The sequence below is a fragment of the Formica exsecta genome, unplaced genomic scaffold (genome assembly GCF_003651465.1).
Source record: "Formica exsecta isolate Colony F162 unplaced genomic scaffold, ASM365146v1 scaffold333, whole genome shotgun sequence".
Lineage (NCBI taxonomy): Eukaryota > Metazoa > Arthropoda > Insecta > Hymenoptera > Formicidae > Formica > Formica exsecta.
Genome location: NW_021850582.1, coordinates 630,483 through 652,994, shown reverse-complemented (window position 1 = coordinate 652,994; position 22,512 = coordinate 630,483). Strand labels below are relative to the sequence as shown.

Genomic DNA, 22,512 nt, shown 5'->3' with positions numbered 1-22,512 from the left:
GATTTATTTTAATAAATTGGCGATTTATAATCAAGAAGTAAAATATTCGTAATATTCTATATAATAAAGGAGAAAAATTTCCAACAGCTATGCGAAAAAAAAAGAAATGATTAAGATGAACAGTATAAGATCATTATATGTAAATAACAAGCTATGCTGTTATTTATGCGTGTAAATCTTACTCTGTTCTCTGAAAGTAATCGTATAATTTCTTTCATGGTGATGGATCTCTCCGAAACTCTAAATTGATTCCATTGTCTTGCTATAGTTAGAAGCGATTTTCTTACAATTCCGGGTAAGATTAAGCCATTTAAGGATGGTGTGAGCAATTCTCTTTCTGTAAGAAATAAAAAAATATGTTAGAAATAATAATATTGGGGATTGTATTGTTAAAATAATTCGTCGACAGTTTTTCTAAGCAAGTGTTTTATAATACAAAATAGTGATCGCAAAGGAACGCTTCTTACCTCCGTTATCATTTATGTAAACCACAAAAATGTTCATAGCGCCGATTTCTGTGAGTTCATGATCTTCCCCGTATAGCCAAAGTACTTGGTGTAAGCCTTTTTCATCTGCTTCCTGTTGCACATGAATCGTAGGTCCGTAATTGCTGCCTAATTTAGAATTACCGCAACCGCCCGGCCATGCTCTCGTATATCTAGGATCTGCAAGCAGGGAAATCCCTTGCTGCTTTGTGGTTTTAAAGTAAGATCCGACGGGAGACAGGATAACATACAGTAAAGCCGCGTCCGAGGCTACAACTCCAAGCGTAGGCTGTTAAAGGAACATAAAATATGTATGTTTAAGCTAGATTATGAAAAAATTCAGAATTATAAATAATTTTTATTAAATAATCAAAAGTTTTTAATTAAAATGTATATTTTTTAAATATTTTAATATAAATATATAACGTTACAAATTTTTTATTATTATTTTAAGATTATATTTTTGTGTGTATTATTTCATATATAAATATATTGTTATATGTTCCTATTGTATAAGATATAAGATTCATTACAATATTGCATCAGCTGTTATATATACATAAGATTATTGCATCAGCATCAATTTTATTAAATAATATCATGCTTCAAGAAAGTCGTTAATATAAAGTAGATAACGTAGACATCATTTTATGTCTATGATAGATAACAAAAAGAGAAGGAGTTTCTCTGGATGCTATCTAAGCATAAAATTCAACACAAATACTCTGAGGCAACTTATTTTGCCGGCAGAAAGTCAGAACGTTAAAATTGAAAGAAAGATTTTGCATGTGAAATTAATGCCATATATTTCACATTAGTTATTCATATGATATATTATTTAAATAATAATAATAAAAAGTAACTATGTCTCAATTGCATATAGATATAATAAAAACTCTAAAACACACATATGATAATTATGATTAATATATAAAAATTACATTTGTTATATCAAATCTATCAAAAAAAGATAGAAAGAATTCTCGTGTGTATATATTAAATGTACTTATAATAACTCAAAACTCTCTCTCTGTATCTATATAAACACGATCGTAGGAGCATCGTCTCGTATATAATATGTGAGCACGCGTCAACAAAAGACTGATTTATCAAGTGTTATCATTAGGTATTGAGAAATACTTTTTGATTATTCTCGTGTACATATAGCAAATGTCGTGATGACGTATGTGACATAAGTGATACCGTTTATTTGGTATTTATTGTACAAACAAATGTGCATTGCATTATATATTGTAAAATAGGCTAGGTATAACGCAAATTTAAATTTTAAATACTATAACAGAACACGTTATATAGTATTTCACGTTATTTTTTTTTTTTCTCTCTCTCTCTCTCTCTCTCTCTCTCTCTCTCTCAAACGTCCATAATAAAATACAAAATGGTACTTACGTCAATACCTATAAACGTAGGACGAATGTAAAGACTAGAGGCAGTAGAATGCGGCACCCATTCTTGATCTATACTAATTAATCTGCTAATGCACTTAATTAATTCTTCACCATTGAAAGGAGGTAGACCAATTCTTGCTGCTGAATTATTCATTCTCTCCATATTTAGCTCTGGTCTGAACAATCTTATTTTGCCATCAACACCTCTATAAGCTTTCATACCTTCAAATAACTGAAGAAAGATTTATACATGTATTATTATTGCCAAACTAAAGCATATATAACAAGAGTTTTTCCTCTAATATCAGTACAAGTCTAATAATTTTTATATATCTTACAATTTTAAACACATTTTTTAGATTTTGAGTCTAGTAGTACAAAGATGGTAACACAATAGCCTTCAGAATCATGATTTGATTTGATCGCTTGAATATTTTTGATAGAGAATATTTCAAGATATATTTCTTCATTGTAATTTTATCTGATAAAAGAAGGCTTATCAGCTTCATTTACACGTATATAACATAGTAAAGATAATACTATTTTATAAATCATACTTTCTATTAAAGGGGTCAACAACAAACGTTATTAAAATTAGAAATTCACCATTGATATTATAAACATATGCACAGCTATTAAATTACATTACTACATTATTAAATTACTATATAAATTACAAAGCAAAAATAGATGCCAATTTCTCTTTTTCTCTAATTAGGTAAGCAATATTTTTTCATTAAAATAAAAGAAATCTATTAATGATAAAATTTTTTTAATCTTGCAATTATCTATAATATAATAAAATCAAATATATAAAATTATATATATACCTCTATGGCATAATGAAATACTTTTGCAGCTGGATGAAGAGTTATGTTTCCAAAAGGCATAATTTCTGGCGTTTGCCAACCGTTCATGCTTTCGTAATAATGTATTTTAAGCATGTGGTCGGTAAAATATTTGCCAAATAAAAGTTCTTTAACATCAGGTTTAGGATTTAATTGATCTAGGCCAGCAAGATGGACTGATAAGTCTGTATACTGTAAATATACACAAATTATATTTTTACTCTCACTCATATGTACTATATATAACTGTTAAAATATCATTATCATGAAAAATAAATACCTTGAAAGAACGTTGTGGTTGTACAGAATTTTTATCTTTAGTTTTTAAAGAAGAGCTCCACTTTAAATTTTGTTGCAGCTGATTAACGAGATTTCCAAAAGATAAAATCTATATGAAAATACATTAAACATACATTGATTTATATCTATGACAAACAAATGCATAAACGATTTCGAGAAATCAGAAACTCTAAACAATATTCAAAGATGTTGAAATTTTACATATTTATCGATATAAATAATAGCTAAATACTGCATATTTGTGTTGAGGCAATTTTGATCAATGTTTAACTTTAACTTAATCGGTGATTAATTCATCTAGTAAGAGACTATAGCAAAACTTCCAATGTAATTCGTTGTTCTTAATCTAATCGTTTTTTTTTTCATGTATCAAACAATAAAAAATTAATAATTTTATTCTTGTTAATAAAATGTTGCAAGTATCACTTAATAATTGCCTTTAAATTACAAATTAAGTTAATATTCGACTAGATGTATAAAAATATAAAATTGTTGTTTGATTATTCTTTTTTAATTTTGATAAATTGCTTGCTTTCACTAATTAGATTAAATTGTTATCGAACAAATTTATTTCAACGGAAGCTGATGTTGCCACTATTTCGTTATCATTCTGAAAACAGGTATTTCGTAACAAGTGTTTAGATCTAATACTTCATTGATGATAAGATTTATTACGCAACGAAGAAGATGGAAGTATATTAATATATATAAAATGTGAAAGAAAATATATAACAATATAATATAAATAATCTATCTATAATATGTATATTATATATTTAATTATTTTAATTCAGCGCGCGCATAACTCGCGTATATAAGAAGTCTAATTAATTTAAATAAGACAGACTTACTGTCTTATTTAAATGTTTGGTTGGAATTAAAACCACGTGACTCGAAGAGCACGAGTAGTGTTGCGTGACAATTGCAAAAACGCAAAGTTTATTACATAAATCTAGCTTGTATGTTTAAAGATAAAATTTATAAAAAAAAAAAAACACAATGTGAGGAAAGATCGAGAAAAATATATGCAGAAAAAGAATAACCTTTGTGTTAATTTTGCATTTTACGAAATAATATTAATATTTTTTGTTAAATCTTGTTTGATCGAGAAATTTCAATTTTTTTTTCTAAACGGATCGCGACGCGTTGCCAAAAAAAATCTTTCGAGGTGACGATCTCGTTGAAGGATAAATATACATAATTGCAAAGGTATATTGCTTACTTTGCGCCGCAGATGAACCATGTTGATTTGAATATCTGGCGGATGTGCGTAGAGAGACGATCAACAAGAAATGCACAATCGTTGCTGTTCGTTTATGCTGCCCTGAATATCCGCGCAGCTCATTCTACGTCGACGAAAACTCGAGTTTTTTTACGCGCGTTCTTTAGGCACGTATATCCCAGACGAGGGTCTCGTCTAAAAGAGATTAGGAAATGAAATAAGCCGTATACCGTCTGTGTTAAGTCACTGGTTTTCACGGTGAGTGATCGTTGACGAGCGATGAGAAAAATGGAGAGGTCGATCAAAAACTGAAAAAGCTCGGGTCTCTTGAAGTATTGTTAAATTTGATGAATCGCACACACTGTTATAGTGATTATGAAATGTTGCCGAATAAAAAAATGAGTATTTTTTTCTATTCGTGTAGAATGCTCGCTCGCTCGTTCGTTCGTTCGTTCGTTCGTTTGTTCACTGATTGTTGATTCGGCAGCTTGATCATAATACGGCATGCTCGAATTAAGTGCTGGTTAATATTTTATTTATCAACGAAGCGCACAAGAGGGGGCAATAGATAGATGGAAGGAGAGAATTAGCTTCCTCTTTTTCTTCCTAATCGAATCACTACGCTTGTCGATGGTCTTTAATGATGAGTGGGGGCAAAATGGAACAATTTTAAATGGATGAGAAAGAGATGTTGCATTAACAGCGGCATCGCGCGATCATAGCAAAGGGGAGGAAAAATTGCGTCAGGGCACAAGCTCTCACTCGCGCACAAACGGGGCATTAAAAACATGTTGATAATCGCTAGCTCCCTTCGATAAGCGGAGGAGGAGGAGCAACACGCGTGTTGTTATTAATAAGTTGTCGTAAGATTCTTAAAAAATGCACGGATAAATATTTACGAAGGCGTGGTCCGTATATACGTAGGACCGACGCAATGACCCCTTTTATTGTAACTTTTCTAGGAAGTTGACGGTTAGTATATTTTAATAATGATATGTTGTAAATTGCTGATTTTTAATCCTATTTCTATCTTCCGCAACGCAACAGCGTCGTCCATACGTATGTAACAACGATTGAAATATGCTGTTGACAATTTTGCTTCAAATACATTCAGCATACTTTCATTTTCAATCTGGAAAGAACAGGTTTGATGATTAGTAAAAAAAAAAAAAAAAAAAAAAAAAAAAACAGGCAAAGAAGAAAGAACGCAACGAGACGTTAATTCCTTTAATTAATCACTATCAATAAATGGTGCAAGAGTGTTCATTTGCAAGAAGAAGATAAATAGTCGCGCAGAGAGTTAAGACTTATCAACTTCAAGCAAAAAAAAAGATTTAATTAAAACGTTATTGTGCGTTTTGCGTTATTGCGTTTTAAATATGAATCGCACGATTATTTTAGACACGTTACAACTACTATTTCTTATTCCGTCTGAATTAAACATAATGTGAGACATATTTAACTTTCATGGATACAAAAATTCGCTAATTTTTATTTATGTAGACTTGGAAAAAGTAAAAAATATAAATTAGCAAAATATATAACGAGAGCTGCAATGCGCACAATTGCACGAGATTATATCAAGTGAATAGCATAATGCATAATAAATTAAAGATGCGTTCGTCCATTACGTGTCACATATTTTCAATTCTTATGCATTCTCATATTTGTATTCACATATCCACGTAATATTGTATAAAATGCAGCCCATTAGATTTGCAATTTAAAATATCTGCTTTTAAATACGTGTAGGCTCCTACCAATTTCTTTATAATTTTATTTAAAAAATATATATAAAAAGATATATATATAGAGAGAGAGAGAGAGAGAGAGAGAGAGAGAGAGAGAGAGAACACATAAATTAACTCTAAAATGTAGCAGCTGAATTATCAAGTATTATTTTGACAAACTATATTCCAATGCACGTTATTGCGTACTTATTATTTTAAGAAATAGGTCTCCCTCATCTTATTTCCTCTTTATTTTTGTCCGATGATATAATGAATAAAGCGAAGATAAAACAAGAATGAAGACGAATTAAAAAGAAAGTGGGACTAGTTGGTTGCAGTAATGTGCATCTGGCATGCTTTTTTATCTTCTGGAATATAATAACTAAATATTAAATAGATTGAACAAAAGTAGTAATAAGAAAATATTAACAAATAATGAAGGCAAGATTATGAATAATATAATATGTCCGATTCATATGATTAAGATATAAAGATGGTTTCAATATATTGGAGTTACACATTTTTTTTTCTCCTATTCATCCTGTCAAAAATCAATTCATAGACGAACGATGTCATTCATTCTGTGTGATATGTGTTTTATCCATTATTTCGTTTAAACAATAGTTATGATAAGAACAGGAAACATATATGCATACGCCAATGATCTATTCTACGTCACTGCGAATCGCGTAGTGCTTAATGTCAGAGAACGTTCAGATTAACATAGGCCAAAAGGTAAGAATAAAGAAAGAAAATTCTTTTTGCGTTCCGTGTTGACTAACACATCTCGTGTAATGTACACATTTCTATTTCAGCGACTGCGTCAATACGGAATGCAATTTTTCCACTATAGATTATACAAATTCGCGAAAAGTTGCATCCACGAAGCTTCTTCCTCTAATTTAATCACTATTAATTATGATGTATCTATAATGACTAGTTAAAAATTAATTTTCTTTAAAAACTAATTTGAAGTATAATTACAAAAACGCTTAACATATCTGTTAATGACAAAATTTTCGAAATTATTTCCTCTATTTATTATAAAAATGATAGAAAAAAAAGTTTAAGTTTATAAGATGCAATTATACGCAAAATATATAATTCTACCTTCATAATTCATTCGAGTTTTTGATTATTTTATACTATATCTACAATATAATGCAAAGTTCATAAAAAAATATGGAGACTACGTATTATTTCCTGAGTGAATTAAACATTGTCACAGAATAATATATTAAAATAAATTGCAAATTAGCATATTTTAAATGTGTAATGTCGAGATACGCAAAAGAAAGAATTAATTGAATAAACTTTTGTCGTGTTTGAATACATACATGTACGTAACATTACTAATGGATAAAAATCTTCATTGTTGTTTTTAGAAGATCTATCTGTTGCTCAACGAAAAGCGGATAAGGCCAAATAGACGTCTGATCTTTTGTCGCAAAATGATGAATTTAGGAAACGGCGACATAGTAAACGAGAAAAGAAAAAAAAACAAATCGACGAAACATTTGTCCGATATCGAATCTTCTGATTTGTCACGGTCTGAATCAGATACTAATATTTATCCCTCTCCAAGCGCCCTTATAACAAATGGTAAACATTTATTTTCTCTAGAAATAATATTTTTTGGTTTCTATCATAATTAATTTTATTGTTCCTTTAGATAAAAACTTTGTTCAAAATCTGCCAATCGAGATCGTAACTAAATCGACAACTGAATGTAAAATTCCTCGAAGAATAGATACAGGTAAATTAACACTTTAATAGTACATTTTGTATTAAGAGCGGAAAATGATACTTTGGGCGAGCGCTGCAAACATGTTCGAGCACAAAAGTCATTTTACGCTCGAAGCATAAAAAATAGTACTATTTTTTTTTACAGCCGTCATCGAAAGTATAGACTTTTTTAGAAAAAAAGAAGATGAAAATACTCATACTCACTTTTGTCTATTCTCTGTATGAAGTTAGCCATGCTAGATCGTTTCTGTATGAAGTTGGCCATGCTAGAAGGTATTTTTGTTTTTGATTTTCTAAATCCTATTGCAGTGATCGTGTAATATAATAAGGTAATAAACAATTGTAGTCATTTAGTCACAAATGTGGTAATAATCTTTTTATTACTTAATTAGTTTAAAAACAATTTGCTTGACATGTTTCAACATTACAATATGTCATTCTTACATCATTGTTAAGAGTTCACAATAAAAAGCGGATAAACTTAATCGTGAAAATCTTATATGTCACATCTGTCACAGAGAGATAAAATTTCTCCATAGTCAATAAATTAAAATAATAATAAAATAAACACGGTTTAAGGATACATTGTTGATTAAAATTGAAAGTAAAGTAACTGAAAATCGTTGCGTTCTAACAACAATTAAATTATTAGAAGAGATTTCTAATTTAAGATTTTCATGATTAAGTTTATCCGTTTTTTATTTTAAGCTCTTGACAATGATATAAGAATAACATATTATAACGTCGAAACATGTCGAGCAAATTGTTTTTAAACTAATTGAGTAATAAAAAGATTATTTTGTAATAAAAAGACCACATTTTTGTGACTAAAAAGAACTACAATTATTTATTATCTTAATTTTTGTTTTTTGTCACCTATCAGAAAAATTTACTTTTAGCTTGGCGAGCAGCAATGACTTTTCTGCTCGCTCAGCGGTTAATTTTTTATTAACAACTGATAGCTATAAAAGCCAACTTTCGATGTTGGGCCTAGAAAAATATTATATCAACTATTTTCGTAGCTATAATTAAAAATACTACTAATTTAGTTTGTAAATTTTAGACTTTCAGAAGCAAGTGTTGAAAGAACTGAACGCTACGCACTTGAAATTGAACGATATAATGGAAAGTGTGGCCCTTTTATTAAAAAATAAAAAAATTTTTATTTGTAATTATGCTTGTTTAAGACTGTAAAAAAGCTACAAATATTTCAGGATTCTTTTCTTTTTACATAATAACTTAAGACCTTCGAGTAGAGAAATACTTATGAGCGGTGTGTATATAGACATATAATAGATATTATAGCTACATATTTTTATGATATAAGATATATGATGTATTTTATGTATAAAGATATATTATAAAAATATATATATATATCTAATGTATCTATATATTATATAAAGATATATTATAAAAATATATATATATATATCTAATGTATCTATATATTATATAAAGATGTATTATAGATGTTACTTTGTATGTGTGTATGTGTGTTTAAGGTATATACCACAGATGTGTGTGTATTTTTATATGCTATGATTCAAACTATCGAATACGCAGCGAGTAATCGACTTTTCTCGCAAACGATTTTTCTCGCGATACCAACTAGAGTTATCGCTCATCGCACGTTTGGTGACACGAGAAATCATCGAACTGGCAATACTGAAGAATGTTCGTCCTGTCTGCCAGTGTGCAATCGGGCGTGAAAATTCGCGATGTTAGCGATACGAGATTAGTTAGCACGAGTATTATCATAAATTGAGCTCGCGAATCATCCGTATCTTCTCCCTCCTTTTTCTTATTTTCGAGAATCGCGCGCGAGATAAACACAGGGGGGAATCCGAAGATGAGTCTCAGCCTGACGAAGCTTTTCTCGAAAAAGAAGAGCTGTCCCGTTGACACCGTAGTCACGGAGATCGGTTTTCCAACCAACGTCTCGCACAAGTTCCACGTGAGCAAGAATGCGGAGACCGGTCAGTTGGAGGGTCTGCCGGACCCGTGGATACGTTTACTCAACACGCAAATCTCCAAGTCGGAGCAGGACGAGCATCCCGATGCCGCGCTCCAGGCGATCAAGTTTTACAACTATTCGATCAAGCGGAAGCCGCAAGATCAAGAGGTTTTCAAGCCATTCGTCACGCAGGACTTGATCGAGGAAGAGTCGCAGGAAATCGACAATATTCTGACCAAGAAGTATCAATCGGATGGCTCCGATGACGGCTTGATCTCCGAGAGACAATCTACGGGCGATCAAGCGCAGAGGTTACCCGAGTTGCCGCCAAAAGTCAACAAACCGCCGAAACCACCGCCAAAACCGGCGCCGCGCAAGTGCAACGATCGGGTGGAGAAAACGCTCACCGAGATACTGGAAGATTTGAATACGTATCAGATAGATGACGATTTATCATCAGAGAAAGATGTTACGTCGAGTAGAATCGAGGAGAGCCCCATTCTGCGTAGGAAAACCGAGTGTATTGGTGTGAGACTCAGTGACGAACAGATATACGAGGAACTCAGGGCTATCTGTCAACGCGGGGATCCTCATTTGCGTTTTGAAAGAACTAAAGAGGTGGGTGCCGGTGCTTCGGGCACTGTGTTCATAGCTACCGACCTTCAACACAATCGGAAAGTAGCTATAAAGGATATAGATTTGTCCAAGCAGCCAAAAAAAGAATTGATATTAACCGAGATCAAAATTCTCAAGGAGTTTCATCATCCAAACCTGGTGAATTTTCTCGATGCCTATCTCGTCGACGAACATCTTTGGGTAGTTATGGAGTTACTGGAAGGTGGACCGCTCACAGATGTGGTCACTGAGACTGTGATGAAGGAAGTTCAAATTGCAGCCGTTTGCAGAGAAGTCCTCAAAGCGATAAGCTTCCTGCACACTAGGGGTATTATTCACAGGGATATTAAATCGGATAATGTGCTATTGGGAATGAACGGTGCGGTGAAAGTTACAGATTTTGGTTTTTGTGCTAATATTGATGGTGATGAAAAACGACAGACTATGGTTGGTACTCCATACTGGATGGCACCAGAAGTAGTAACGAGAAAACAGTACGGCAAGAAAGTGGATATCTGGTCACTAGGCATAATGGCTATAGAAATGATAGAAGGAGAACCACCTTATATGAAAGAAACACCATTGAGAGCGTTATATTTGATCGCTGCCATTGGTAAACCATCCATTCCAAGATGGGATAATCTCACCCCAACGTTCCAAAATTTTCTAGAGAGATGCCTCGCTGTAGAAGTCGATGAAAGAGCAACCGCTGATGAATTACTTTCTCATCCATTCTTAGAAAACTGCGCGGAATTATCCACACTTACTCCATTGATTCGTGCGGCGCAGAAAATTCTCCAGAAAGCGTTCCATTAAATATTTCTACAGAATTCCAAGTTGTATTCATAATACTGGCTCATGCTCCATCACTCTTTATATTATATTGAAGGCTAAAAAAAAGGTATTTCATGATTATTATCCGATTTTAATTATTAATTTTAAGCTTATTTGACTGCCTGTTATTTTTACTATGCTGGTTTGGAAACCAAAGCATATAGTGCACTTTTGATAGTCATTTTAAGATTATTTTATTCACAAAGAATCCAATTAGTTATTCTTATTTACTTGTAATTATTGTGACAAAATAGTATGTGGATATATAAATACTTTGTGGATATATCTATTTCCAATTTTAATTTCTAAAGAGTTTATCTTATTATGTGCAATACAATTTATTGTAATTTAGGTTTTTATTCAAGTATTTCGCTCAATAATCTATTAATGCACTATATGTTACTATTCAAATGCAATACTTATCAAAACAATAATAGCAACAGAATATTCTAGTTGTAAACAATTGTGGATAGAATGCAATTTTTATATCTTTTTTGAGAGATAAGAGGAATATATACATTTATATACTGTATTTTTATAGCACTGTCACAAAAAAAAGATATATAACAGGACTTTGTAATTTTTTTCTTAAAACTGTACTTATATAGATCACTGTGGGAACAGAAATACTATATGTATTAGAAAAATATATATATATCAAGGAAGACAATATTAGAATCAGTTATATAATCTCTGCTGTCAGCAAATAAAATATTAAACTTTAGCTGTTAAGGGGACAAAACAGTAGAATTGAACATGTTTATATCGAGAAATCATTATTAATCATGTATGAAATCAACTTTCTAAAAGTTCCAAATATGAAATTGAGCAACCCCTTGTTTAATATCATAAAAGACAAATAATGTCTAAAATTAAGTATTATGAATCGAGTGTGACATAGCAAGCATTGTACAATGCATCCTTTTAAGATTATTGCGATAATACATAATTTTATAAGATTTTACCTCCACTCTCTTTTATAACATATATTCTTTTTGAAAACTTTTATTTAAGAGCGCAATATTGCTCAACTAAATATTATATTCATATAGATATTTTATAATTGATATGTATATACATTAATGTTCTATAAAAAAAAGGTTTATAATGCACTATCTACGTATGTAATGGGATTATTCTAAAGAATGAATGTTTAGACATTTAAGATAAAAAAAATTTGAGCAGTAATATCAAGTATATATAAAATCACGACTGTGATAAGCAAGAAAGTTAAGTCATACTATACTTTTTCTGCTCTATACCCCATACAAGTAATACCATAAAAATTATATTAAGATAAATTATCAAATACTGAAAATATCCAATTGTGAGACAACAGTTTGAAATACAATTGCTACATGTTATACAATATAAGCTGGCCAAGCACTATTTGTCAATCATGGAACGTTAAAAAATAACATGCATATAAGCGAATATATTTATATAGTATTGTAATCATTTGCACGATTTTCAATAAGAAACACATTATCGACTTTTTTAAATTTTTGTAGGATTTATACTCATAGATTTCGAGAAAAGTATTTAAAAGGCCAAAATGAAATGCGAAGGATGTATTATAGAGTATTCTAACATTTGTGTGCCTTATTAAACAAACACGTACGATTTTAACTAATGTACAAACAGACACATATAAAAATATTATTATCAATTATAATAAGATATAATGTTATATATAACAAAAATTAAATATTTGTACAAAATTCATGCTATATTATTGATTTATGTATTAGGGAAAAAGATTAATGTTTACAGATATACTGGTGAAAAATACCACGCATTTTAAGTAATAAATATTTTATTTACAACACGTGAATTTATGGCTTTTATTCATATATATATATCTTTAAGCTAACCGAATATAATTCTATTCATCAGATTTATTACATTATATATACAAATGAGTCATTTAATTATATATATATAATATAATGAAAACACCATACATGTGGTTTACCCAATAAATTTTTTAAGAATTTCTGGATATAAACTTTTTAAACGTTTATAATGTAATTATATAATAAAGATTTATATTTTATGACATGACTGAGAGAAAATGTATTGTGTACATATTTATATGGTTTCCACATGTTATATCTCATAGAGCTAATAATTTCCAGATATTTACAAAAGATAGAAAGAATTTTTACATAATACTCTAATTATTTACAAAGATCTAAATAAAGAAGATAAAAAATAAACATTCTTATTCTCTATCATTCAAATTTTTTGATATTAATCTCAAGTAATTTAACTATTGTTGGACTGTAAAATATGAATGTTTTGACATCCTCATAAGAAAAATTAATATTTAATTTAACTTTTAATTTATTTTTACTACTAATAATTAATAAACATCATAAATGAGACTATGTTTATGTATCAAATATTAACTGTCCTAAATATTTTTCTTTGGCAGTATAAATATATAAATTATATTCTTGAATCACAAAGTTTGATAACAGCAATAAATAATATTATTTGCAATATGTTTTTATATAAATTGAGTTTTTTATATTTAACAATATACCCGAAAAATATAACTGATATTGACTATCTTTTTCTATGTTTATTTCAAAAACAGCCAACAATTATATATATTATGCAATAATACAAATTAATATTGAGTTTTTTTCCAAATCTCTATGTTTTAAAAAGCACAGTAGCATTGTTACATAAAATCAATGATATTTAATTCTCTCGTTATAAGCAAGAGAACAAGCTGTTTTTGCAATAAAACACTTTCAATTGTTTTATTAAAAATAATTAATACGTATCACGTTTATACCTCAATGCTTGTGTCTTTCCAGCTACTAGAAAAGTTGGATCTTCCAACATTGCTTTTACAATAGCCAGAAAATTAGCTGCTTGATCCTCATCAATTGCTCGTCTATCGTAAGATAGTTGGGCTGTCATTTTTGTTATCTTTGCTAATGAGGAGTCTGCAAGAAGTTACAATTATTAGTTATAAGAGAAAAAGAATGCTGCACACAAAATACTTTTCGTAAAAAAATTACCTAGTTCTTCATGTACTGAGCCTACAGCAAGAATAGCAGTTTGCGGAGGATTTATAATGGCTGAAAATTCCTTGATACCAAACATTCCCAAATTTGAAATTCTGTATAATAAAATTTATATATTAGCATAAAAACTGTCTGTACTTTTAGATTCTTCCTTTTATATATTTTTGATTAAGGCTTACGTGAATGTTCCTCCTTGAAATTCGTGTGGTTTAAGCTTTCCGTTTCTCGCTTTTTCGGCTAATTCCCGAATGTTTTTAGAAATATCTGCTAAGCCTTTAGTGGCAGTGTCGAATACTATGGGCGTAATAAGACCTGTTGATGTTGCGACTGCTACACATACGTCCACTTTTGAAACTCGAACAACCTAACAATAGTCAATTGTTTATATTGTATAATTGAATTACATATTTTTACGCAATTATATACAATGTTAAACGAATTAATCGTACTACTAACTTGTTCATTTTCATACAATGTATTTATATCGGGACATTCGATAAGCGCGTGAGCAACAGCCTTAGTAACAAAGTCATTAATTGATACATTTATGTCCTCTGTCTTCAGTTTTCCACGGAGCTCAAGCAACTTGTCGATAATTATGTCTATAATCGCGTAAGAATGCGGTATAGTTCTCTGGAAGAGAAAAGTTGTTTCAATTAAATTAAATATGAGGTAATTAAATTTTATTAAAAATGTTTGTAATACCGTACTTTTGACTCGCTAAGTCGTTTAGCAATAACGGCGCGAATGTTGGATACTGCGATATCTTTGTACAGAGACGGCTGATCAGGGGGAACGGGTGTTTTTGCTGGACTAGGAGAACGTGCTTTATCAGTCTTCGGAGCTGGTGCTGCAAAGAAATATCCATAAAATAAAAGCAGATCTATTCCAAAAACAGATAGCATTTAATCTAGTGTGGCATCGTATTTACCGGACTTAGGTGTAACCTTTCTAATGTTATGCGTCTGAATATATACAAGGACGTCGCTTTTCAATAAACGATTGGTACGTCCAGTACCTTTGATTGAATCAGAATTCAGGCCATATTCCTCTAGCAATCTTTTCACCGCCAAACCATATACTCTATGTAATATGTATTAAGTAATTATAGTATACATCAAAATAAAGCTTTTTTTATGTTTGTAAATTTGAGGATAATAGAGAAAAATAAATAAGATTAATTTATCTATATAAAATAATGAAGAAATCACACATACTGCCCACTTGATGGTGGTTTTGCATCGATTGGTGCAGTTGGTTGAGCAGAACTTGGTGCCACAGGTGCATCTGGTTTAGTCGATGTTGGGATAACAGCCTGTTTCCAATCCATTCCTTTCTCAACTGTAACAGCTATCAATTGTCCTATTTTTACCTCAGATCCTTCTGGAATCTAATAAACAGCAATAAATATAGTTTAAGGAATGTAAAAATATTTTATACAAAATTGTATTTATATAATGTAAAAAAATTCAATATACATACAAGAATTTTTGCAAGTACACCTTCTTCCTCTAATTCGAAAGTCATGATGGCTTTATCTGTCTGTATATCTGCTAATGCATCGCCTGGTTGTATTTCATCACCTTCTTGCTTCAGCCATTTTACAATTGTACCTGTTGTCATGGTCGGTGAGAGGGCAGGCATAGAAATATATTGCCTGAAAATAACAGATGAATAATTCAATAGCAATTTAATGCTATAACTTTGAGCAAGACTTTCAAGCATAAAAAATATAAGCATGACTTTAACATTATTTTTTAAAGCAAATTACAAAATGTGCTCATTAAAGGATCATACTGGCCAGGTGGTGGTGCTTCAACTTTTGTAACAGCTGGGGTTTCAGGAGCTGCTGCTGTTATTTTTGGAGGAGTTACCATTGGCTTGTCTGGCATTTCCACTGTTTTCCAATCTTCGTCAGCCTCAACAGTGAGAGCTATCAAAGTTCCTACCGTGATATCCTTTGTTCCTTCAGGTACCTAAATAATACCTTTCATTTAATTTTGTTTGCAATTTTTTTCAACATGATTTGTTACTATATTTGATGATTTGACTTACAATTATTTTGGCTAATACACCTTCGTCGTCAAATTCCATTGTGACAATAGCCTTGTCAGTCTGAATATCCGCAACAGCATCGCCAGGGTTAATACTATCGCCTTCCTTTTTAAACCATTTTACTATAGTACCAGCTTCCATAGTAGGTGATAAGGAAGGCATTAATAGTTCTTTTCCTTTTACTGAAAGAAAATATCTCTGTGTCAACATGTTATTGTGAAAACGTATGAATATTTTTGTAGATATTTTCAACAATATGCATAAATTAAAACATTTGATTGCATAATCAAGAGTACAAAGAAACTTATTTCTATCAAGCGCTACAAAAGATTTATTTTATTAAATATTATATCGCAAATTTATTTTTTGCATTCTTCTTTTTTCTTGCATTTACATCGTGAACGAGAAAGCTTCATTTTTCAAAAATTCTTTCAATTAACTTTATATCTTTTGAGAGATAACCTCCAAATTGAGATTGACATTACAAGAAAAAAGTCGTTGTTTCTGAATAAATATCATACCATCGAGAATCCTGCTAGTGTGGAAACATAATCGCTGATATTTTAAGGGCACGAAAACACGCGACGCGACACGATTGGTATATTTCAATGATAAGAGCATAATCTTGGATCTTATTATATGCGCCATTTTCCACGTCCAGCAACGTCGTGCCTGGTCCTGGTCGTCTGATCTATCTTTATGACCTCCAATCGTCCAATCTCCAACTTCTTTGACCTCTTTTTATACATATATATATTTATCAATCCCACTTACAATTAATTCTAAATTTACGAAGCATGCACTAAATATATGAGAAGAAACACATTTTTATAACAAATAACAAAAATTTATTTTGCATTAATTTTTTTGCATCTAGCCAAAAATGACACTAATCTAGCTAAAATATATGCATGTTAGTTATATATAATTATTATATTGTTATATATATTTCAGTTTTTATCATACTTTTTACTAATAGAGTATAAAATGTGATATTTGTAATACATATATCTGTGATATACATATATATATATACATATAAAAGTACTTGAAGAAAGACAAATAATACTGTGCAATATTATTTTTATTTCAGATTTCAATTTAAAATAAAATAGCCTCTTTATTTTTATAATTATTAATTATTATTAATTTTGAATTTAAATTTTGATGCGCAGAGCGCTCTGCGGTTTATGCTTGTGTGCGTTATCCCTTCTACTGCTGAGCCGCGACCCGTTTTTGGCGACTTTGCTTTTGTTATCAGCACTTGAAATTTAACATCTCTCTCTGTGTTCACCAACAGAAGTCGACAGTAGAAGTTCAAAACAGTAGTTGAAAATATATTCAGAAAAATTGTGTTAAAAGTAAGTAATAACATACAAATAGTTTTTTTTACAATTTAAATAGTTTCCTATTATATTAATAATTATATTAATATAATAATGTATTATAAAAAATAGACGCTTTGACAGGGTATCAAAATAATTTAAGCTCATTTTACCAGTCAACATTAAATGATCAAAGACAGTAATACAAAATATTTTGTACATATTTTTATATAAATATTGTGTGCTGTCTGGGAAAGCTGGTTTCATCGATTTTTGCTGTATTATTTTTATTTCATCATTATAACAATAACAGTTCTTTTTCTCGTGATTAATTTTCGCATAGTGTTTTTTCAATAGTATCAATCGCTTATGGATATATTCGAGTATCCCACGCGATAAAAACGTTTCGTTTGCAGGACTTTACGGAGCGGGATCGAAATCTTTTGAAATCAAAATGCGCGCGCGATTGCGTCGATATCGCAAGGTGGCGACACTATCGATAATCGTCGCCATTTTGCGCGCATGCGAAGTCAACTTCGTGGACTTTTGCAAAGTGCGTCACGTCTTCAAAAAGGAGAGTGTATTTTTCCAGTTTTATCGAGAGTGCCTCGCGTTATATTGTGCACGATTATGTACAATAGATGCGCATTAGTGTTGGAAATAAGTGTTACATAGTGACAACAGTGTATCGCGCGCGTAGAGATATATATCGTTATATAAAAATTTGTGCTAACAATAAGAATTCTGTAGTGTGGTTCGCGCGCGCCAAATTGCAAAAGATGCTCGAGGGCGGCAATGAAGAGAATCGAGAATCATCCCTACAGCATCGGATAGGATATCCCATGGATATTCGATCAGTCTCAATCAGTTTCTATTATTTCTATGAAATTACACAGCATTGATTTCTTCATCTTTTTCCGGCTGCTGATTTCGAATTTTTTTGTCGCGCGGTCAACGACTGAAAAATAATTTTTTTTTTCCGAAAAAGGAATATATATATTCAAGAGAATATATTAAAAATATTATAAATTTCTGCTTTTTTATGCCTTTCAAAGTTTAATAATTCGAAATTTAAATTAGCTGTAAACATTTTTGAAAAATCTTTACCATTTCTATACTTATATTTTGAAATATTTTGTATCAAATAATTGTATTTACTAATCCACGAGATAATCCATGAGATGTAGGCCCAAAGGATCAAGTTCGACTTGAAATATCGATGAAATACGAATTAAGGAGAATGATATTAATGATATTATGAATAAAGAATTAATGATGATGACAAAGTATTATATAATTGCATACGAGTTTCGTTTTTTTTCGCGAGTTTTATTTTTATAATAAACGCTGTATATCGCATCTTTTATCGGCTTGCAATATTTCGCTTAGTCGATACTGTGACGATTTTTTAATCGCTCGTTGTTGTTCGTCATTATGAGAAATTTGGCACTCGTTACGACTGTTACGACTGCTCTGAACATTAATATGCCATGCTACAATGGCCCGTGAAAAATCGTACATATATATATATATATATATATGTATACAACGGGCGCTTTAAAAGCGTATGTATATCATGCGTTCGTTACAATCTAATTACACAATCTAATTACACGGTAATTTTCGCGGTCGGTGCCGTTGTCCTTTCGAGTTCGGCGAATAAAGTCTAAGAAAGGCTCGATATTTTAGCGCTTTTGACATTTTGGTAGTTACTCGTATAACTATTTCTTTTCTTTCCGATTTGCATGCACGAATCGATGTCGTTACTAAAATAAAGAGCCTTTGTCGCGCGCTATTATAAATCTAAAGTTACTAACTTCGTTCAGGCTTTGGTGGCGGTAATTTCATCGCTCGCTTGTATCAATATAAAAGTTCATGAAAATCGTGAAAATGATTGTACATACGTAAAACGAGAGATACGAATAATGGTATCCAAATCAGATTCTCTCTCAATCGAGATAATAGTCTTGTATACTTATAAAATACGCATCAATTTGAAAACTTTCGAAAATGAACTTTCGATTGCGAACAGACGCGATAAAAAGTTTCTCAAAGACGGATATAATTATCCGGTAATTCGTCACGCGTTTAAAATTTGTCATCCGACAAGTAACGCTTATTTAATGCTGAATGTCAGTATCGATAAAAAATGATAATAAATCGCAACGCTGATAAGTTTATTTAAGAGAATTATGAGAGATATTCAGTCTGATAACATACTCAACAATTCTTTCAATTACGCAGAGAGTCGCCGCCTGCGTCTAAATTAATTAACATTTCTTTATATGTATGTAATTGTTTTATTACGAATCCTTATCGTTAACAAATATGACAGCTATTTATTATCGTTTTATTTAGTCAATGATTATGTACAATTGCATTCAATGCAAATAAAAAGCACTTTTTCCTGTATAATGCATCAATTTTCGCATGCTTCTCAACTAAATCCTCGGAAGAAGTTCCTTCTTGTTTCTCTCTTTTCTCTTTCTTCATCATATTGGCAGTAGTGTCGCTTGTGCTCTTGAAATGATGCTTACGTGTAATAGTTTTCCCTTTGCTGATAAAGTGGTAAAGGAGCCACAGGCGAGAGATCCTCATCATCTAAACTCGATTCAGTTTTCAGAGGAAGCGTTGCCAGAGCTTTCACTGTCAATGAATCACGATTAATCATAAAAATCAGTACTGAAAGTTTATCGCTAAAGCTTTATTAAAAGTGAAGCTACGTTTTGCTATTTTATCTACTTTTATTTTTTACCATTTTTATTATTCCTGCAAATTATTTGAATTTGTGCAATACACCAGCTTTATTTTAACAAACATATATTGGCAGAAATGTAAAACTGCGATTGATTTGTATAGCTTGATTAGGGAGAAAAATAGAAGAAAAAAGATGAACAAAAATGAAAAATGTGATAAACAAACCTGAAAATGATAATATGTCGTGCGTATCCTATAGGGAGGGATGTAGTAAGCATGTCAGTCAGTGTGCCTGGTTACCTATACACAAGCACAAAACAATCCAAACAACACTCCTAAGATAAAACTATATATTCATTGTGTCGAACAAAAGCCATTAAAATATCGTAGAACGACGTAACTCAATTGAAACATGCGCGTCCGCGTCTATGAGAAAAATATGTGACCGAGATAATATAGTGTAAATTGCTCGAACCATCAAATGAACATGGAAAGATTTAACGAAACGATTCTGTAAGCAATGTGATATAAAGAATATAAAAACTTTGTATCGATTGCATTGATTGAACAAAGTAAAAAAGAATCTCCTTTATTTCTTGAAAGCTAAATGAAACAAACATGCTGCCATAGCTCTACGATTAAAATCATGCGAAAATCATGTTATGTGATATGTTATTGATGTACCTGCTACCATTTTACTTTTCTCCATCACTTGCTTCGCCAATATCTGATTAAGTTGAAGAATGTGTTCTCTCTGTCGCTTTTCTTCCACCACTTTTCGTTTTAATGTATCTGATTTTTCTACATTAGAATCATCGTCTAAAACCATACATGAAATATAAGTTATAAAGATATATTTTATAAAGATCTTCAATGTTAAAAAATACTAAAGAGATAATTATAAGAAAAAGAATATTACATACCACCTCCTTCCGGTGCAGTCACAGTTGTTTCTGAAAGCATTTTCCTGATCGCTTCTGCCTTTTTAAAGCGCTGTTGCTGTTCTTCCGCTGTTAGCTCTGGTGTCTAAAAGATTAATAATATGTATATAATATATCTGAAAAATTGAATTTATTTAATTTAAACCCGCCAAAAAAAGATTATAAATTTATATCAATATCTTTTAGATTTTTCTAGTTGTTATATTAGAAATAAAGTGTGACTCAAATAATTCTTACTTTTATTTAATATATTTATATTGAATTTTGAAAGAAATTAGCAAGTTTTACAAATATAAATATTAAAAATTTCCAACAATATAATTTTTTGGTCTTTTAATTGTTACGTTAAAAACAGAGTTTGGTTAAAATAATTTTTTTATACATGTTCAGTTCAAAAATATTAATGTTATACCTGTTCGGGAATATATCGCTCGGGGATAACAATTTTGTTGGGCGTGCCTAATAGCTGATCTATAGTACTCTCATTATACTTCAACTCTTTGTGACTTAACGTCGAACGCACCACATCAGGGGCGTTTATTCTGGGTCTGAGCGCTCTTTCCATATCCAAATCATCTCTAGCTCTGCCCATGCCCTGAAAATTATCAGAGATTCTCGTTACAAGCAAGTCCACAGTTTTCAAAGCTGTTATGAGCATGATATAATGAAATGAATGAACCGAGAATCAACGTCAGATAAATAAAGCGAAATATAGGTAGACGAAGACAGGGAAATAAAAAAGAGAGAAAGAGAAAGAGAGAAAACGAAAATTAATTAAAACAAAAAATACCATCTTCGAGAAAGTATCTTCTAAGTCGAGCACCGGTTTACTACTAGACACAGTATAGTGCCGCCTCTTCTCCCGCGGTATTTGTCGTCGTCTCGGTCCTTCCACTTTCTTCTCGGTCATTTCTTTGATAATCTGTTTGGCAGCCTCGCTTTTGAACACCGGCGACAATTGTGGTGATTCGGATTGGTTTGCATTCGTCGACGTTGCGACAGCGACCAGTCGCGCATCGTGAACGCCAGCGTTAGTCGACGATGTTAATTCGGAGCTCACAGTATCCGCGAGAGTCACGGTTTTATCAAATTGTCTATACGATGGTCCGAACGAGTGGTTGTGATAATGAGGCTGCGTGGTGATCATCGCCGCTTGCGGCGTATAATTTTGATTCTGATTCGGGCTATACGACGATGCGGTGGAATAGTTGGGTGAACTCATCGGCACGTATGAACTGGACGTAGGGCTGTCCGTGTACGGCGACAAAGTGCTATCGGAACTGCCGTCGTGACTTTCAAACTGCGAT

General features: G+C 31.4%; 4 protein-coding genes and 1 long non-coding RNA gene across 13 annotated transcripts in view; 2 read left to right on the top strand and 3 right to left on the bottom strand.

The window, feature by feature from the left end:
* Window positions 1-5,393, bottom strand: part of LOC115238372 (branched-chain-amino-acid aminotransferase) — an 8,831-nt gene extending 3,438 nt beyond the window's left edge. The window contains exons 1-6 of the mRNA XM_029812125.1: window positions 4,265-5,393; window positions 3,023-3,130; window positions 2,725-2,934; window positions 1,896-2,126; window positions 468-774; window positions 183-337 (exon numbers count right to left, since the gene is read on the bottom strand). Of these exons, the coding sequence (XP_029667985.1) occupies window positions 183-337; window positions 468-774; window positions 1,896-2,126; window positions 2,725-2,934; window positions 3,023-3,130; window positions 4,265-4,285 (1,032 nt within the window). The 5' untranslated portion in view covers window positions 4,286-5,393. The remainder of the gene's footprint in view (window positions 1-182; window positions 338-467; window positions 775-1,895; window positions 2,127-2,724; window positions 2,935-3,022; window positions 3,131-4,264) is intronic.
* A 66-nt stretch (window positions 5,394-5,459) lies between these two features.
* LOC115238373 lies at window positions 5,460-9,016 on the top strand. The gene is made up of 3 exons (XR_003884491.1): window positions 5,460-7,596; window positions 7,667-7,750; window positions 8,804-9,016. It is a non-coding gene; the product is annotated as an uncharacterized LOC115238373 (long non-coding RNA).
* Window positions 9,017-9,245: 229 nt separating this feature from the next.
* Window positions 9,246-12,974, top strand: LOC115238385 (serine/threonine-protein kinase PAK 1). The gene has a single exon (XM_029812158.1). It carries the CDS (start codon window positions 9,593-9,595, stop codon window positions 11,126-11,128), a length of 1,536 nt encoding a protein of 511 aa, XP_029668018.1. The 5' UTR covers window positions 9,246-9,592; the 3' UTR covers window positions 11,129-12,974.
* Window positions 12,952-16,995, bottom strand: LOC115238384 (dihydrolipoyllysine-residue acetyltransferase component of pyruvate dehydrogenase complex, mitochondrial-like). Its single transcript, XM_029812156.1, has 11 exons — window positions 16,764-16,995; window positions 16,243-16,424; window positions 15,985-16,163; window positions 15,670-15,844; window positions 15,405-15,577; window positions 15,119-15,270; window positions 14,898-15,037; window positions 14,644-14,820; window positions 14,367-14,551; window positions 14,182-14,282; window positions 12,952-14,106 (listed from the first exon to the last, which is right to left on the bottom strand). The coding sequence occupies exons 1-11, from the start codon at window positions 16,888-16,890 to the stop codon at window positions 13,931-13,933; spliced, it is 1,767 nt and encodes a 588-aa protein (XP_029668016.1). The 5' UTR covers window positions 16,891-16,995; the 3' UTR covers window positions 12,952-13,930.
* A 415-nt stretch (window positions 16,996-17,410) lies between these two features.
* LOC115238383 overlaps window positions 17,411-22,512 on the bottom strand; it is a 122,033-nt gene continuing 116,931 nt past the window's right edge. For 7 of the 9 annotated variants that reach the window (XM_029812148.1, XM_029812150.1, XM_029812149.1 and 4 more), the window contains 5 exons: window positions 21,996-22,505; window positions 21,618-21,800; window positions 21,188-21,290; window positions 20,949-21,083; window positions 17,411-20,213 (listed from right to left, as the gene is read on the bottom strand). In XM_029812148.1, the coding sequence (XP_029668008.1) occupies window positions 20,101-20,213; window positions 20,949-21,083; window positions 21,188-21,290; window positions 21,618-21,800; window positions 21,996-22,505 (1,044 nt within the window). In that variant the 3' untranslated portion in view covers window positions 17,411-20,100. Of the gene's footprint in view, window positions 20,214-20,489; window positions 20,565-20,948; window positions 21,084-21,187; window positions 21,291-21,617; window positions 21,801-21,995; window positions 22,506-22,512 lie in introns of all 9 variants that reach the window. The other 2 variants (XR_003884492.1, XM_029812155.1) reach the window with 2 other exon arrangements.

Coding starts and splice junctions, on each gene's coding strand:
- LOC115238384 (XM_029812156.1), bottom strand. CDS start 16,890: ATGGCGCATATAATAAGATCCAAGATTATGCTCTTATCATTGAAATAT. Junction 15,271..15,404: donor AAACCACCATCAAGTGGGCA/GTATGTGTGATT, acceptor CATATTACATAG/AGTATATGGTTTGGCGGTGA. Junction 14,107..14,181: donor CTCAGTACATGAAGAACTAG/GTAATTTTTTTA, acceptor AACTTCTTGCAG/ACTCCTCATTAGCAAAGATA.
- LOC115238385 (XM_029812158.1), top strand. CDS start 9,593: ATGAGTCTCAGCCTGACGAAGCTTTTCTCGAAAAAGAAGAGCTGTCCC.